The 17,983-nt window shown below is 44.1% G+C and overlaps 4 protein-coding genes across 6 annotated transcripts; all 4 read right to left on the bottom strand.

The window, feature by feature from the left end:
* Positions 1 to 5,801: 5,801 nt before the first annotated feature.
* On the bottom strand, positions 5,802 to 10,434 carry RB195_023425 (uncharacterized protein; the record flags this gene model as incomplete). The annotated part of the gene is made up of 5 exons (XM_064210854.1): positions 5,802 to 5,812; positions 5,885 to 6,015; positions 6,378 to 6,458; positions 6,513 to 6,522; positions 10,359 to 10,434. The coding sequence occupies 5 exons, from the start codon at positions 10,432 to 10,434 to the stop codon at positions 5,802 to 5,804; spliced, it is 309 nt and encodes a 102-aa protein (XP_064066735.1).
* RB195_023426 (uncharacterized protein) lies at positions 9,828 to 10,166 on the bottom strand (the record flags this gene model as incomplete). The annotated part of the gene is made up of 1 exon (XM_064210855.1): positions 9,828 to 10,166. One exon carries the CDS (start codon positions 10,164 to 10,166, stop codon positions 9,828 to 9,830), a length of 339 nt encoding a protein of 112 aa, XP_064066736.1.
* A 281-nt stretch (positions 10,435 to 10,715) lies between the features above and the next one.
* On the bottom strand, positions 10,716 to 15,523 carry RB195_023423 (uncharacterized protein; the record flags this gene model as incomplete). 3 transcript variants are annotated; one of them, XM_064210852.1, is made up of 2 exons in its annotated part: positions 10,716 to 10,973; positions 15,329 to 15,523. In XM_064210852.1, 2 exons carry the CDS (start codon positions 15,521 to 15,523, stop codon positions 10,716 to 10,718), a joined length of 453 nt encoding a protein of 150 aa, XP_064066733.1. The 3 variants fall into 3 exon arrangements, with proteins under 3 accessions (XP_064066733.1, XP_013304778.2, XP_064066734.1); XM_013449324.2 differs by lacking the exon at positions 15,329 to 15,523 and having other exon boundaries at positions 10,716 to 10,946; XM_064210853.1 differs by lacking the exon at positions 10,716 to 10,973 and having other exon boundaries at positions 15,317 to 15,523.
* Positions 11,715 to 12,044, bottom strand: RB195_023424 (uncharacterized protein; the record flags this gene model as incomplete). Its single annotated transcript, XM_013449326.2, has 1 exon — positions 11,715 to 12,044. The coding sequence occupies one exon, from the start codon at positions 12,042 to 12,044 to the stop codon at positions 11,715 to 11,717; it is 330 nt and encodes a 109-aa protein (XP_013304780.2).
* Positions 15,524 to 17,983: the final 2,460 nt, after the last annotated feature.

Below are 17,983 nucleotides of genomic sequence, written 5' to 3'. Positions count from 1 at the left end.
CTATCTCTGAAAGTGAGATAGAAACTCCATTATCTATTGGAACAGAATCTGGGTAGAGGCACTATGTTGCTTTTGAGATGGGATAAGTGATTTTTTTTTTACGAAAGAGCGGTTTGAATAAATGCTATCAATGACTATTTGTGGAGGTGTAACATAAGGAACTCTTTCCGTTGCTTTTGCGAATTTGCAAGCAGGGGTTTTAAAAAGAAAAAAGACCTAAGTTTTCAAATTACAGTGGCATGTGATGACCGGCACAGTGTGACTCTTATACGACAACTAGCCTTGTCTCCAAATTGGTTGACAATAGTGTTTACATCATATGTAGCGATATCATCTTTTGCACAGATACATTGATTGTATAAGTCCACTTCTCTCCAATAAACCCAAAAACCAGAGTTAAGAGTAATAATAGTAAGGATATTCTTTTCTGCTCCATATACATTGAAAGAGAGCGGTTCCGAAAATAGGCTCACAAACGTTTCTGTATAGCTCCATAACTGAAAAAGTAAAGGGTTTACAGATGCCATGTAACTTCATCACTGTTAACTGAAAAGGATACGTGCAAGTATTATGAAGCACATATTTTCCTTGTTGAGATTGAAAGGCTGGTAAAAGGAACAGTTCAGTTTTTTTTAGGAAGACAATTGTTGTTATGATTGTTAGTTAGTGTACTCGTCTTTGTCATTCGTTTGTATGTAGAACCGAAAAGAAAGTAGAAAATATGAGGCTACAAAGCGTACCTGCTAGAAGAAGCTGGTTGTTGTATGTTGTGCACTTCCGAGACTAGAGTGTTTGCTGAATGTAGTTGGCGCGTAGTTGGTATGAAATTGGCTCGTTAGTTATGGTAATGAGATAGCAATGTGATTGTTTCGTTTGGGGAGGGACGTGGATACACGTAATAGGTCACGCTTGCTGATGTGTATGACAACTAATCCTCTATTGCGATGTCTCTCTGAGACGAGTATGACTCATATCTGTTTGGATAATTAGTTCCTTGATGAGCAAGTTGAACTTGGGAGCTAGGGGCTGCTGCAGTACTGATCTATGATTAATTGCTAGTATCTTGGGAGTCGCTGTTAATTAATTTTCGCGTCTTCTATAAACTTGCAAGAATGTTTCACTATTATTCGCATTCCATTGGGTTAATTTCTATAGCTTAATCAACATTGTAATTTCGCGGAATTAACCTAGTGTGCAAGGTTGCCGCGGAGCGATTAGTAGATTCTGGTACATCTCCAGTCCCTTTTATTTCTCTCGGATTGTTCAAGTGCGAACAGATATTACAGGTACGGTAATGTGATTGGCCGACCATTTGCGAAGAAGTCCAGGGGAGAAAATATTAAATTGTAAAGGAATGGAAACAGAAAAAAAACAGATAACAACTATTAAATTGCTACCTGAAAACAACCAGAAAGATATACTATTTACTTTTTGTGCGTGTATTGCATACACTAATATATAAACCTGGATGTGTAAATTTGCGATTACAGTTAGAACAACATATATAACATTAATATGTTATATATGTTGTTCTGCTAGACATATGAGCTCTGAAGAAACAGGAATAAAAACAGATCATCCATTTTTCTTTGCATATATTGCAGGCACTAACATATAAGGTTAAGATTACAGTTAGAAATGTGTAACAAGTCGCATATGTTGTATGTATAAGCATATGAGTTTGGAGAAACAGCCATAAGAACAAATAATAGCTTAGCGCTGTAGAGAGCGACTAAGGTACCTCAAAACTTTAGAACATTTGTAGATTCCGTAAGAGGAACATTTAAACTTAATATTTCTAGCGTTTGCGGGGAGCGATTATGAAAAATTATGATTATGAAAAAGATTATGATTATGAAAAAAATTCTAAGATATCTACAATCTATTCGGGACATCTACAAAAGATGTAGAGTCGTCCTGCCTATGCTTATTGTGCTACGTGAGTTCAAACGGTTATTATAAATATCTATCAGGATATCTACTATATAATAACGGGCTTATTCTGTCACGTGTGTCTGTGTGTCTGTGTGTGTGTCAGTCACGAAATTCAAAATGAGGGGTGCGACGGGTCCACCGGCGTCGAGTTAATGCCTCGAAGCTAGGAAGCTATAAAATGAGGTGTGAAGGGGTCCACCGGCGTCGGATACCTATAGAAGGGGGTGCAACGGGTCCATCGGCGTCGGATACCTATAGAAGGGGATGCGACGGGTCTATCGGCGCCAGATAGCGTTAGAAGGCGGTGCGACGGGTCCACGGCGTCGGATACCTATAGAAGGGGGTGCGACGGGTCCACGGCGTCGGATACCTATAGAAGGGGGTGCGACGGGTCCATCGGTGCCAGATAGCCTTAGAAGGGGGTGCGACGGGTCCATCGGCGCCAGATAGCCTTAGAAGGGGGTGCGACGGGTCCATCGGCGCCAGATAGCCTTAGAAGGGGGTGCGACGGGTCCATCGGCGTCGGATACCTATAGAAGGGGGTGCGACGGGTCCCACGACGTCGGATACCTATAGGAGGTGCGACGGGTCCACAGCGTCGGATTGCTATAGAAGGGGGTGCGACGGGTCCATCGGCGTCGGATACCTATAGAAGGGGGTGCGACGGGTCCATCGGCGTCGGATAGCCTATAGAAGGGGGTGCGACGGGTCCATCGGCGCCAGATAGCCTTAGAAGGGGGTGCGACGGGTCCATCGGCGCCAGATAGCCTTAGAAGGGGGTGCGACGGGTCCACGGCGTCGGATACCTATAGAAGGGGGTGCGACGGGTCCATCGGCGCCAGATAGCCTTAGAAGGGGGTGCGACGGGTCCACGGCGTCGGATACCTATAGAAGGGGGTGCGACGGGTCCATCGGCGCCAGATAGCCTTAGAAGGGGGTGCGACGGGTCCACGGCGTCGGATACCTATAGAAGGGGTGCGACGGGTCCATCGGCGCCAGATAGCCTTAGAAGGGGGTGCGACGGGTCCATCGGCGCCAGATAGCCTTAGAAGGGGGTGCGACGGGTCCATCGGCGCCAGATAGCCTTAGAAGGGGGTGCGACGGGTCCATCGGCACCAAATACCTATAGAAGGGGGTGCGACGGGTCCATCGGCGCCAGATAGCCTTAGAAGGGGGTGCGACGGGTCCATCGGCGCCAGATAGCCATAGAAGGGGGTGCGACGGGTCCATCGGCGCCAGATAGCCTTAGAAGGGGGTGCGACGGGTCCACGGCGTCGGATACCTATAGAAGGGGGTGCGACGGGTCCATCGGCGCCAGATAGCCTTAGAAGGGGGTGCGACGGGTCCATCGGCGTCGGATACCTATAGAAGGGGGTGCGACGGGTCCCACGACGTCGGATACCTATAGGGGGTGCGACGGGTCCATCAGCGTCGGATAGCCTATAGAAGGGGGTGCGACGGGTCCATCGGCGTCGGATACCTATAGAAGGGGGTGCGACGGGTCCATCGGCGTCGGATACCTATAGAAGGGGGTGCGACGGGTCCATCGGCGCCAGATAGCCTTAGAAGGGGGTGCGACGGGTCCATCGGCGCCAGATAGCCTTAGAAGGGGGTGCGACGGGTCCACGGCGTCGGATACCTATAGAAGGGGGTGCGACGGGTCTATCGGCGCCAGATAGCGTTAGAAGGCGGTGCGACGGGTCCACGGCGTCGGATACCTATAGAAGGGGGTGCGACGGGTCCATCGGCGCCAGATAGCCTTAGAAGGGGGTGCGACGGGTCCACGGCATCGGATACCTATAGAAGGGGGTGCGACGGGTCCATCGGCGCCAGATAGCCTTAGAAGGGGGTGCGACGGGTCCATCGGCGCCAGATAGCCTTAGAAGGGGGTGCGACGGGTCCATCGGCGCCAGATAGCCTTAGAAGGGGGTGCGACGGGTCCACGGCATCGGATACCTATAGAAGGGGGTGCGACGGGTCCATCGGCGCCAGATAGCCTTAGAAGGGGGTGCGACGGGTCCATCGGCGTCGGATACCTATAGAAGGGGGTGCGACGGGTCCCACGACGTCGGATACCTATAGGAGGTGCGACGGGTCCACAGCGTCGGATTGCTATAGAAGGGGGTACGACGGGTCCAGTGGCGTAGAGTTGGTGCACCGATGATAGATACCTTTAGAAGGGGGTGTGACGGGTCCAATGGCGTCGAGTTGGTGTGCCGGCGTCGTAAAGCTAGGGACGTTGTAAAAGTTTTATAGTTGTAACCACTTTCGGCGTTGCGCTCCACCTACTCGGCTCCGCTGTTCCTCAGAAACTGGATATACACGTTCAAACGGCTGCTTAAAGGCATCACTCCACGAATCTGAGGTGGTACGGATTTCAGGTGGAGTATTCGTATACGGGATGGGAGACTATGGAGAGGGGAGTGATTCCATCCATTTCTTCCTAATTCCCGTAAAAAATGGCCCGGAAGATACGGCTTCATTCGTTTTGGCGCACCATTTTGTACAAGAGGTTCGATTGGAGCGCGCCAGTCTTGTGCGGCGCCGCATCTTCCAGGCCGTTTTTTACGGCAGTTAGGACGAAATGGACAGAATCACCCCCTCTCCATAGTCTCCCATCCCGTTTACGAATACTCCACCTGAAATCTGCACCACCTCAGATTCGTGGGGTGATGCCTTTAAATAGTAGCAAGATGTTTATGTGATCTGACGTGGAACGTTATCTTTATCAGGAAGATGATGTCTTTCACGTAATTTTATGTTAAAACATCATTCTGTGATAAGTGTTGGAGAAATCAGGAGGAAAACAAATATTTCGCGTAATACTTTTAAACTTTGTCTAGAATATATTGGTGTGGAGTGTTTGAAGCTGAGGTTCGAATGTTCTCCAAATGTAGAACTGACGCGTTGTGAAAGAAGACTATGAAATCTTTCGCTTTTAGTTACAATATAAAAAAGGAAGAAAGACAATTGGAGATACACAAGTCCAATTTCTCAGAAAATGCCACTACTGTTAATTTTAATTGATAAGTGAAGGGGAGCGAAGCGAACACCGAAAGTCTGAAGTCCGGCTTTAGCCGGACGTTCAGACTGGTATATATATATATATATATATATATATATATATATCGTCCGTCTGACGCCAGACTCTCAGACTTTCCAATGTGCTCACTTCGCTTGCACAACTTTTCCTGTTGATGCACTGCATTTCTATTCACAAAACTCTAAGCCGATAGCTTTCCTATCAAAATTTTCGGCAACGTTCCAGAATAACACGTATGTCGCAGAATGTGAGCAACCTGCGAAACAACAAAAAAGGCGGAAAAACGCGAAAATAGTTTCTTACGACTCCTATCTTACGACTCTTATCTTACGACTCTTTATTGACATCTTACGAAAATAGTTTATTAACATTCTTATGACATTTCAATTCAGAATTTTGAGGTTCACGAACGTGTAACTGGCCTATACAATAACTTGCTGTGGCTAGCCGATGTGTCAAATCAGTGTTTTTATCCTCCCAGACAAGTCTGGTACCAGTTTATCGAACCCGAAGGGATGAAAGGCTTGGTGAGCACTAGGGCGGATTCGAACTTCCGATCGATCGTGCAGGAAGCGGGACCTCTAACCGCTACACTGCACCCACCCAGACATCGTTATTGGTGCAAAAAAATGCCCAACATTCCACCTGAAACAAAATCCTGGCACCGTCAACAACTCTCCACAAAAATACTAAATTATGGAAATACTTACTTACTTAGAAATGAACAGCGATGATCTACGTTTTCGACCTATGTCCACGTTACCGACCTAATCCCAAGAGCGACTGCAGGTCCCCAACTTCATCTCACTTATTTTTCTTCAGATTAAGTATCCTCTTTGAAATAAGTGTGGCTCTTCTAGTAGCCCTTTTTCCAGTGAGAACTGCCTTTGAGAAAAGAGAACTTACTTAATGCAGTAGAGTTAATAATACGATCCAATCGTAGCTTCGGTATCTGAGCATCAGACTCATTTTCTTCACACCAACTATGCTTCTCTTGGGTGTCTGAGAGTAGCAAGCGCGCATCCAGTAAAAAAAGACTAAACAAAACAGTTAAGGAACCTACTCGATGCTACACAGGAATATATGTCATAAGATCACAGCTTTCACATACGCTGACACCACTCTACTTTCACACCTCAGTATACTTCCAAATGTACTCAGGAACAGTAATGTTTCTTTTCACGTAAAATTCAGCATCAGATAACCTACTCAATTTAGCAGACGGAATATATCATGCAATGACAGCTCCAATATTCCACCATCCATTTAATCTCTTTAGTGATAAGGGATGCATCATAGGATATCAAAGAGAAGTAAAGCTTTCTCTAATGAAAAGTCTAAGCAAAAATAATTAAGTGTTGCGTGGCAGAATTGGTATCTGATCATCCCTATCCCTCACCTTACAAAAAAAGAATGTTCAGCAGCCTCCGCATATGCCAAGACCATTGTTTTCTCGTGTTGGAGTATAGTTCCAAAGCGTCTAGAACATGTACGGAATATTCAAATGGAATGGCCAGCAAAAGAGAAAGGGAACCTTTTTAAACCTCAGTAGTTAAATATACTATCATGACTTTCTGATAGCTTTCTGATATCCTGAACCACTCTATCTTCCATTTCGGAGTACGCTTCAAAAAGTATCTAGAAGTAATTAGAAGAACACTATTATGCATACTGAAAAAATAGAAATATCATGGAGTGATAGGGCATCATTCAACTCGAAGTAGATAAGAAAAATTTGAAAACTCACTTAACAGTACGCAGTGAAGTATATTGTAATAGTTTCTGATACTCTGATAGGACTCCTCTCACTGTACTGAGCAATGCTTTGAGACATATAGAGGAGTGAAAGAGGAGTGACATATAGAGGAGTGATCATTCGGTTGGAAGTTGGTTAAAAGAGTTGGGAAACTCATTCAATTCTGTACAGTGAGGCACCAATATTATTGTGGTTTTAGCTTCCTTATATGCTAATTGCAGTCCTCTTCTGCTTTCTAAGCATTCTTTCGGAAAATATTTAGTAGATATATGCTGATTGGACTCCTCTTTCGCTTTCGAGCTATGCTATTAACACATCTAAGAGTGATAAGGACTTGTCCAGTTGGAAGTTGATCAAAAGAGTTGGGTAACTCACTCAATACTGAACAGTGAAGTGACTATATTACTGTGGTTAGAGCTTCCATACATGATAACTGGAGTCCTCCTTCGCTTCCGAGGTATGCTTTGAAACATATCAAGGAGTGACAGGAGATCATCCAGTTGGAAGTTGATCAGGAAAATTGAGTAACTCACTACTGTGCAGTGAACTTACAATATTATTGTGGTTTTAGCTTCTTTATATGTTTATTGAACTCCTCTTTCGCTTTCTTGGTATGCTTTCGGAAATATCCAGGAGCCATATGCTGATTAGGCTAATCCTCCGCTTTCGAGGTACGCATCTAAACACATCTAGGAGTGATAGGGGCTCATCCAATTGGAAGCACTCACTACTGTACAGTGAATGGCTATATTACTGTGGTTAGAGCTTCCTTTCATGCTGATTGGACTCCTCTTTCGCTTTCTAGATATGCTTTCGGAAATATCTAGGGACTAATGCTGAATAAGCTCATCTTTCGCTTCTTAGGTATGCTTTCGGAAATATCTAGGAGCCATATGTTGATTGGAATCCTCTTTCGCTTTCTAGATATGCTTTCGGAAATATCTAGGAGTTATATGTTGATTGAACTCATCTTTCGCTTCTTAGGTATGCTTTCGAAAATATCCAGGAGCCATATGCTGATTAGGCTAATCCTCCGCTTTCGAGGTACGCATCTAAACACATCTAGGAGTGATAGGGGCTCATCCAATTGGAAGCACTCACTACTGTACAGTGAATGGCTATATTACTGTGGTTAGAGCTTCCTTTCATGCTGATTGGACTCCTCTTTCGCTTTCTAGATATGCTTTCGGAAATATCTAGGAGCCATATGCTGATTGGACTCCTCTTTCGCTTTCTAGATATGCTTTCGGAAATATCTAGGGACTAATGCTGAATAAGCTCATCTTTCGCTTCTTAGGTATGCTTTCGGAAATATCTAGGAGCCATATGTTGATTGGAATCCTCTTTCGCTTTCTAGATATGCTTTCGGAAATATCTAGGAGTTATATGTTGATTGAACTCATCTTTCGCTTCTTAGGTATGCTTTCGAAAATGTCTAGAAGTGGTAGGGGATCATCCAGTTGGAAGTGAATCAGATGAATTCGATGACTCACCCACTACTGTACAGTGAACCATGTATATTGTTGTGGTCACAGCTTTCTTATATGCTGTTTGCACTCCTGTTTTCGTTCTAAGACATTCTTTTTAAAGTGGCTTGGAGTGACTGAACATCATACAACTGGAAGTAGATAAAAAAAAAACTGGGTGACTCACTCGATGCTATTGAGTGAAGAATATTATGATGGTTTCTCACATCCTGATTGGTTCTGACATCCTCTTTCGGTCTTGAGACATGCTTTCAGAAATCTCTTGGGGCGGTAGGGTATCATCATTAGATGTATTGTCTTAGAAGTTAAACAAAACAATTGTGGAGCTCACTTATCAATAAGCAGTGAACTTTGTCATTGTGGTTACCTATTTTTTAAAGCTGACACCATTCTTTTTTCAATGTCTTGCAAATGCAAATGCAATGCATGCTTTTCGTTGTATCTGGGAGTAAAAGAGCCTTTTGCAATTAAAAATATCCGTCAAAAATATTTTGGAATCTACTTGATCTCATGAAAGTATGTCTACAGTTAAATATATCGTCATTGTTTGTGTCTCCTGAGATGCTAATGCCACTTTTTCCATGTTGTAGTATTCCTTTCGAAATATGTTAGAGTAGGCTTTTCCATCGGAAAATCCTTCCAAGGTTATAGGCTCCTTCTTGTTGCAGTGCAGTGAGACATACCATTCAATTACAGCGTTGGTATGTATCGTACTTATTTTTCTTTAATAACTTTTATGCTTTACTACATGCTGGTGTCTTACATGCCACTCTTATACAAGTCTGTTTTCTTTTCGAAATATCCAAGAGAAGGCCTTTCCTGGAAGAAAGTAGTACAAAAGAGATAGGAGACCATCATTCATACACCTTGATATTCCATTTATATATTCAGTGTTTTGCAGTTGAATATGTCATCTGACTATAAGCGGGTTCTTGTGCTACTCATACTTTTCTTCTGCAAAATGTCTTCGCCTTGAAGTAAAGACTCGAAATATTTGACAGAATTAGAATATTTCCACCCCTTCTCTCCCTTCCGTTCATATTGCTTTTAGTCATCGTTTTGCTGTAGTTTTTAGATTTTTGTCATTTCTAAAAAAATTAATTTATCCATTCAAATAAGTAGTAATAAGTGAATTTTTAAACAGCTTTCTGTTTTGACGTGCTTCTCACTTGTAATATTTCTCATGGCAAATCTTCGTTGTACACCATATTTTTCACCGATGTACGCGGTGTTTGGATCTTCAGTCCGGCTCGTGTTCTTACGCGGGAGAATGCCCTGTATAATTGACCGTGACTAAACACGTCTTCTGACAAATAAACTCCCACTTTGTTGAAGGACTGTCCCTGAGCTTTATTGACTGTCCATTGTGAAAGCAAGACGTAGGAGGAATTTCTTCTTCTTCGAAGGCAGAATGGCAGCTGTTTGTCCCAGTTGTTGTCCATCCCAGGTATAACAGCTAGCTGGTTTTTACGGCTGCCACAAATGAAACGACATCCAATTACATAGCGTCCGAGGATCTCTATTCTTAGTCGTGTCCATTCTTAGTCATTGCAGAGACCATTCAGAACGTCAAGATTGCTCAGAAGCATGACGACAGCACCCTTCTTCAGTCGTAGATCAAGAGGATATAGAGATATGGCATCCACGCGGGTTCTAACGTGTTTAGATACTCCATCGGGTACAATTCATCTGATCTTCCTTCACGATGCAGTGCTTCAACGACGCTTTTGTAAACAAGAACATCTTGTGGACCAGAAATGCATAGCCGTTCCAAAGCTTCGTTATTTAACTGCCTTACATTACTGTTTGTAGGAGCCGAAATTGTCCGTTCATAAAGGTCCGGATCACCTGCGCGGTTAGTCTCTCCAAAAGTCTGCATAACGATGCTTCTTTGACACCGGAATTCCTCACAAATTTCAATGCGTCCTTCATCATTGTTTGTCATTACCTATGTCCAGGAGGAAGGTCGCCAATTCGAGTCCACCCTCTCGGGCTCTCATATTAATTTGAAGCCGGTGAATCATGAAAAGTGACCAGAACAGCATTTGTCACGCATGAATTCACGAAGTCGTCTCGCTGCCTGCCTCTACTATGAGTAGCACTTGTTGAAAATCGCCTCCAATGATGCATAGCTTACCGTCGAGTGGCCTATCGTTCTGCATGATATCACGCAGCAAACCATCGACGGCTTCGAGGGCGTACTTCGGAGTCATTGAGATCTAATCCCATATGATAATTTCAGTTGTCGTGCTTCTTTTTGATGACGTTTCATCAGAGATGTGCGACTTCCATCGCCCATGTTGAGCTTGAACGCTGAGGTTACCGTTCGTCCAATTGTCTGCGATTCCAGTCCAAGCAACACACAACAACTGACGTCGCTGCTCTACGGCCAGGTTTGTAAATGGTATTATAGAGATAAATTTTCCTTGTTTCGCCAGGACCGTCGATAAAAAAGCAGCAGTCGTCACTACGATCCAACGCCGCGAGGATATCATCAACAGCTATTTTGATGCGTATTCAATGACCCATATAGTCGTGATCCTTCACTTTCATGGTGGCGATAGTCAACTGGTACTTCGGGAAGTGAAGGTCTACGATCCACAGGTGGCACAACTATTTGGGCAAAATCTTTCCCAAGAAGTAGCATCCGATCGGCAACGTCGAAATTAGCAACAACAATTGCCTCTTCTACTCCTAGCCCTCTGTTGATGTAATCGTCGGCCATCGATGCCGAAAACTCATCCCATAGCTCCTATACTTTGCGACTTCACATTAGCAGAGCAAGCAAACAAAAAACTACGTAAAGCTGACGCTGTCTGAAACTGTGCTGCTTCCTGTATACTCTGACAACAATACATGTCATCATCAAGAAATCCGGAAGCTTTGGCTGCATCAGAGAACTTTTCTTAAGGGCGTCTATCTACAGTCCTGAGGTCTTGGAATGACTTTTTTCTTTTGGTGTTCAATAGAAGAATACGGAGACTGTATCGTTCAACATCTGTGAAAACTGTGTACATCCTCCCAATTTCTTTTCCCGTTTTTCTTCGAGGTTGTCAGCCGCTACGTGGAGTGAACGTAAAATAGTCGGGAATTTGGTAATAGTAGAAATCGCAACCATCAATTTCCATTTCCGAAGACATATTACTGTTGGCCATGTTCTCACAGAGCTGATTAAGTTCCAGATATGCAGTAACCTGATATTCAGGAAAATGAACTGCGAGCCTGCACACCGTGTGAGACCTTTCTTGCATGGAGAAGCCAAAAAATCTGTGAAGAGCTTGAGGTGGGCAGACATATCAAATATTGAGATGTTGCTTAATCTCATCCACAACAGGATTTCTTTCCCCATCCAATTTACTTTCAGTGTTTATCCTCGCGCGATCGGGTCCTTTGTAGTTGTACTTGTATAAGTACTTCACTACAGAAATCGTACCACATATTTCCAAGTTCATATGACAGTGAAACTTAGTAAGAATGTAGAGATTAGTAGGTATTACCCACTCATCGCTGTACACCTCGCCATTGACTTCAACAGTTGTGCAGTTGGTCTCCGATAGCTTGGATAGCCGTTCACTTCCATGGACGTTTTGGGAATACGCTCTGAATATCTAGCGATTTTGAGAATAACGATTTTGGGAATACGTTCCGAATATTTTCCATCACGCATGCATGGGGAATTAGGACTTTTAATTTCGCAATTCCTATGAAGCATAAACGATGTAACAGCGGCGTGAACCTCGTGTTCCGTTTCTCCATTCGGTATCTCTGCACTGACTGCATTATCCACTTCTTCCACTGTTCGTACTTCCCATCCTTCTTTCATTATCAAAAGCACGTGACAGTGAGGAAGCCTTCGTTTTTGAAACTCAATAGCGCAAACGTAGGTTTCCACTTCTCCGAGTATATTCTTTTTAAAGAGATCATCACATAACTCTTACAGCTTTCCGTATAAGACTCTCGCTGTCAAATCAGGTCTGTCCCATGCTATCTGCCCGTTGCACAGGTTTTTCTAAATCTCTTGCCGTTGTGGATTGCAAGTGACAGTCAGGATAACGTAGACTTCCCGTATCGGGCCACAATGGCCCTGGCGCCCGCTAGAACTGCTGCATTGCTCTCGGACTGCCAATGTGTGAAGATGCTAAAAGAACTCGGTGGTCCATAGTTATCTTCACCGGCCGAGTAATCTTGTAGCCCTCTGTAGGAATCAGATGCGATCTGATGCGTCCTCTGACAATTTAGTCTGTTCTGCTCTATCTTAACGTAAGCGTAAACAGCAAACTGCTGAAAAAGCTCACCCGCACGCAGAATTGGATTGAAAAAGTCACGAATGGAGAACAGGTGAGCGTAGTACTTCATTTGGGCAATTCGGGTTCCTTATGTTTCCTTGTAATGCCAACGAGGTTTAGGTGAAACTTTTTTATTGGCCTGACGTTTCGACAAACTCTTTTTCAAAGGCCTGAAAATGGTTCGAGGTCTTTGACCCCTGCATATCCCATCAAACTCCTCTTCTCTCCTCGCTAACCCTCGACATTGTTCCAAGTACACCACGCAAGACCTTAAAAGGAAAACAACTGACCAGTTTCCCCGACTAGCGGGGTTGGTAAACCACCACGTTCTTAAAGATTGTCACCGAAGCGAATGAGATCTACGCATTGTGCAGTATCCTTAAGTACTGGTGTCTGGATAACGTTAAGGAACTGCATGTGGGGCAATCTTATAGCTCATAGAGTGTTACGAACGGCAAGAACTTATTGGTAATTGATAAGCACTCATTTTTGTTATTCATGGACGGATTCCTGACGGAAATCCAGAATGCTTCTAATGCCTTCCTAGCAGATATTTCTTTCTCCTGCATTAATATCACTTCGTGTTCCGTCTCTATCAACTAAGCTTGGATCCAATCCGCCCTCCGGGTGGGGAAGAGGAGAGTATAAGTGAGAAGTTCGCGACGCTTGTCGATGTCACCAGATCCTGCAACCTGGCGAAGGTGGAGGGTAAGGTTTCTAGCCGCAGGGACGTCTTCTTCTCCTTCTTCTCTTCTACGTATACGACTGCCACTTCGTTTGCAGTGGAAACAGCGTACCATCGTACCATCCTCTTGCGAATCCTCGCGATCATTTTATTCCATCATTCATCATCATCTCATCATTTTAAACGATTGAGCGTACACATTTTCATGAGCAAACCACTCACTTAGAAACAACATAAGATTGTGATCGCAATCAGAGTTTCCGTGCATTTCCGAGGAGCTGTTGCGCAGCTATTTCAGTATCAAGGATATATATTTGACTAAATTGACGTTGTTCACCGCCGTGGGGATGAAGGGCATCCAATCGGTGGTAAACTTGACCGCGAATTCGTTAGCAATATGGTCCTCTTCTTGCCGGTGCGTCAACCTGATCACTCATCGAAGCCATGGCCAGGGCAGAGTTGAAGCTTCTTATATTTTCAAAGAAATTACGTTGAAGACGCCTCTCCACTGTAGTAACGGTTCTCTCTCGCACAAACAGTTGTTTCAACTGCTCTGGGAAATCTTCAAATGGACTCAAATTGAATCGCCCTCGGTTACAACAATCAGAAAAAATATTGGGAAGTTGTCGCTTCACTTCGCAGGCAAAGAGCAGCGCTCTACAATTTGAGCAGCGATGTTCTAGTGTTCCCAGGTAGTTCACTTGGAGAGCGCAATGCTAGACCTATCATTTAAGAAGCGGCACTGCGACGGCGACTACGTCTTTTGCGCAAACTTCAGTGCGCTGTTCATCTGCTTCATTCTGTCGTTGCCTTTGTTAGCGTTCGGAGTGCGGGACAAGAGGTACCCGTAAAAACCGGCTGACCGCTCCTGTCCTCCCATCAGCACCGCGCTCCTCTGCGTAATTACGGCTGCCGCTCCACCAGCTATACATCCTCCACGACTGCTTGAGATCACCTACACCCCGCCTCCCTATTGCTCTCTAATCAACGCCGCGCGCGACGTTCGCGCCGCGACGAAACGGTGGATATTGGGAATAAAAGAGAAGTCGATCCTTCTATCCAATGTAACTTTACGTAAGTAAAAATTATCTCAAAAAGATGCTCCAGAGAAAAGAATAACATGCATATATTCTTACACATCTCATAATTTAACACATTTCATGCCCTAAGTCTTCTATATAAACTAGCAGTGCGTTAGTATGTGTTTGTCACGATGCCATTCAACGAATTCGTGTTCAACTTTCAACTGCGGTAGCTATACGTACAGCAACAAAGAATGTGCTTATTATTTGTATGCATTCATTAAAGTCTTTTCTACATTTTATCTTCTCAAAATTTTACATAGATATAATGTTTATATAGTGCGCATGTCAAATATTTCAATCCTTGCTAGTACGTTTCATACAATAAAACTTTGTACGGCTCTTCAAACCTCTTTCAACTGCGTTTTATAGCTTCATTTCTATCTATTCGCTGCGTTAAATCAATGTGACAGGTTAGGTTTATTAGTGGCGAACAGAGACCTTTGTATCTTCGAGATATACTTTTAGGTACAGTGTATGTCTGCGAGGCATTATTCGCGCCTCGCTAATCGTTGGATGCCAGTTTCACCCAGTTAGACAAGCAAAAAGAAATCCCTAGAAAGCGAAAAAAAGTAGAGAAGATAACATAAGACCAATCAGAGTGAAATTTTTTGAAACATCTCTTGCATTCCCAGAGATGGATGAGTGTTTTCCACCTAACAAGTCGAAACAGGACAATTTCATTTTCACTCGCATTTCTAAATGGCATATCACTTATACAAACCTATTTCATTCTTTCCTTCTTTTATATTAACTTACAAGTACACTTTATGTAGACCTTCAAACAACATCTAATACCAGGTACTTTCCTTTCCGTTCGATTTCAAAAGCGCATCATAACAGCTGCAGGCGCGGCGAAAAAATCGTCGTAAGAGCGGCAGACGCGGCGAAATGGGTGGGGAGGGTGGTGTGGGCGAGACGTCTTGAAGACGTAACACAAGAGCAGCAATCGGGCTACTGTAGCGATTATGACGGTGTCAGGAGACGCGACGCGAGGTGCAATTAACGACGCTCATTAGCCTCCTGGATACGCGGCGGCACATCATACGGGTACCTCTTCACCGTTCCCCTGGCGTTCAGTGTTCGCAGGGCGTCCTGCGGAGCGTTGTGTTAGCCAACAGCTTAGCAGAGCGTTGCTCATCGTTTTCACCCTCGCGTAGTCTCCGCAGACGATCCAATTTTCCCAATAGTCTTGCGGAGCGCTGCTCATCGTTTTCACCTTGTCGTCGTTTCTGCTGACTTTCTGCATCTGCTAGCTGATGTGTAGAACGATGTTCCGCGTTCTCAATTTGACGTCGCCACTGCTGACGTTCTGCATCTGTTAGCCGGCAAACAGAACGGTATTCCACATCTCCGCTTTGGCGTCGAGTCTGCTGACGCTGTGCATTACTTAAGCGCCTAGTTGAACCATTTCATGGTTTTCTTTCTATTCGCGTCATTTCTGCACTTGAAGAACATTCAAACTTCAAACACTCCTTCGATAACAACATTACGTAGAAACAAGATGAAAGCATCGCCCTATGTGTGAGTTTTCCTCCTGTTTCCCCAAAAGTTATCACAGAATGTTTAACATAAAATGACGTGAACGACATCATCGCACTGATAAAGATAACGTTCCACGTCAGATCATGTAAGATGTTTGCTATTATTTAAACAGCCAGTTTCATTCGTGCTTCCACTTTCTAAAGAGGGCACGTTACCAATTTGAGGCGAACGTGCAAGGAAATAGATACGCGGAGGAGTCATAGGGGTGAAAAGCAACGCGCGGAGTGGCCACGACTATGAAACGGTTACAACATCCCGCTTTTTCTATTTATTATTGTCTTACTGATACTATACAAAAACTTCTAATTAGCTACCGTTACCTTTTGCGACATGAACACGAAGTTACTACGCTATACTACTGCACTATGGCCCAACATATCGACGCCGTGGGACCAGACCGGCTTCGAATCCATTTCACAACTTTCTGGCGTCGGCGCAACAATTTCACCGGGCCGGTGGACCAGTCGCACCCCTTTTTACCGCTCTACGACGCCGGCGCACTAATTCGACGCCGTTAGACTCGTGTCCCACCTTTTACCGGTCTACGACGTCGGCGCACCAATCCGACGCTGGTGGACCCGTCGCACCCCACACACACAAAGCCCGTTATTACATAGGTGGCCGAGAAAGCCAGACTATCATCTCGTCGCAATGCCTCCGACAACACCTAATGTATATCAGCTGTTGCAACTACATCCCGACGAGTTCTTAAAACGTTTGCTTTAAGATGTTATGAATGTGTACATCTACATTTGAACATGGACACGACTAAGAACGCTTGCAAGTTTTCCGTAGCAAAATTCCGAATGTACAATAGTTTACACTATGAATACATTTAAAAAAAATGCGAATTTGTCGTCGCTATTCAGTTCACTAATGAAGGGTGTGTCAATTTTCTAATTCTTTGCAGGTCAGAGTAAGTCGCTCTAAGAGTTCTCCTTTACCAGGTACCACTCAGTACGGCTGAAAACAAAATTTTTCAGAAATTTTCGAGAAAAAAAAAGATTATTTCGCAGACGGTGTTCTTCATATAACTACAGAGGGGCAGTGCGTAGTTGAACAGTTCTCAAAACTTTACCAAATGACAAACTTCAGAGCATTTATTTTGTCTTTAGTCCTCAGGCATCTATCACGAAATTGATGTAGCCTGTAAACCTGAAAACAGAGCTGCGGGTGTAGAATCCGATCATGGTGCTGGCTCCGCTCAATTTCTCCTGATCGCCCTGAGAAACGCATAGGAACAGCCTCAGCTCCTGCGAGATAATTTCAAATGCGACGCCTCTGAACACGCGCCGGGACGAAGAGCGAGTGGTTGATGATCAACGAGCTGTCCTCAGCAGAATATTCAAGTAAAACCACTGAATATTGGCCGCTAAGGCAACAGAAGAGTCTAGAAGGGTGACCTGTACTAATATATCTCGTGGGAGCCAAAGCGGTTTTTTAAAACGATCAAACGAAATTGACAAGAGCCACGTCCAAACTCATAATCTACGATCCGAACTCTATGCTTCCCATGGGATTTTCGTACCACGTCAATTTCGTGATGACCATGATATTCGACTAATTGCTTTTTATTCTATGCGCCCCCCCTCCCCTCCCCTCCCAGTACTGTTTTTGAAAAATTCTAGTAGCAGTTTTGCCTAAAAATAGCATTCTTGTTTGAATCAGTTCTCAATTAAAGGCGGACATTGATTTCTAGTACGGAACAAAATCACACCAGGGCGTAAAAGCAGCAGAACGCAAGACAACACGCAAAATATGATAATGAAATATTCGTGTCACACTAATAATCACTGCGGGAACCACCCACCGCAGGTTAGAAACAACCTATTTATGCCCAACGTTAGACATTGCTCTTTGCCCTTACCTTCTTGAGCTGTTAATTCTTTACTTCGCGATATCTCTGCTCGGAAATAGTATGGTTCCCTACCGAAGACTGATATTTAATTAGGTACTTTTCTTGGATACTTCTACACAACTCAGTTCTGCAATGCTAAGATTCAAGGAAGGTCAGAACGAGGAATTACCTGTATGGCTTTCCATTTAAAAATCTCTTCCACCACCTCAATCCAGAACTTCCGTATTCTGCTAAGTTGCCTTTTCCAGCTCGAATTCGACAAACCTGAGGACAATCGACGTGGCAACTCTGGCGAGACGTAAGGTT

Source organism: Necator americanus, chromosome X, assembly GCF_031761385.1.
Source record: "Necator americanus strain Aroian chromosome X, whole genome shotgun sequence".
Lineage (NCBI taxonomy): Eukaryota > Metazoa > Nematoda > Chromadorea > Rhabditida > Ancylostomatidae > Necator > Necator americanus.
This window is presented reverse-complemented; position numbering and strand designations above follow the sequence as displayed.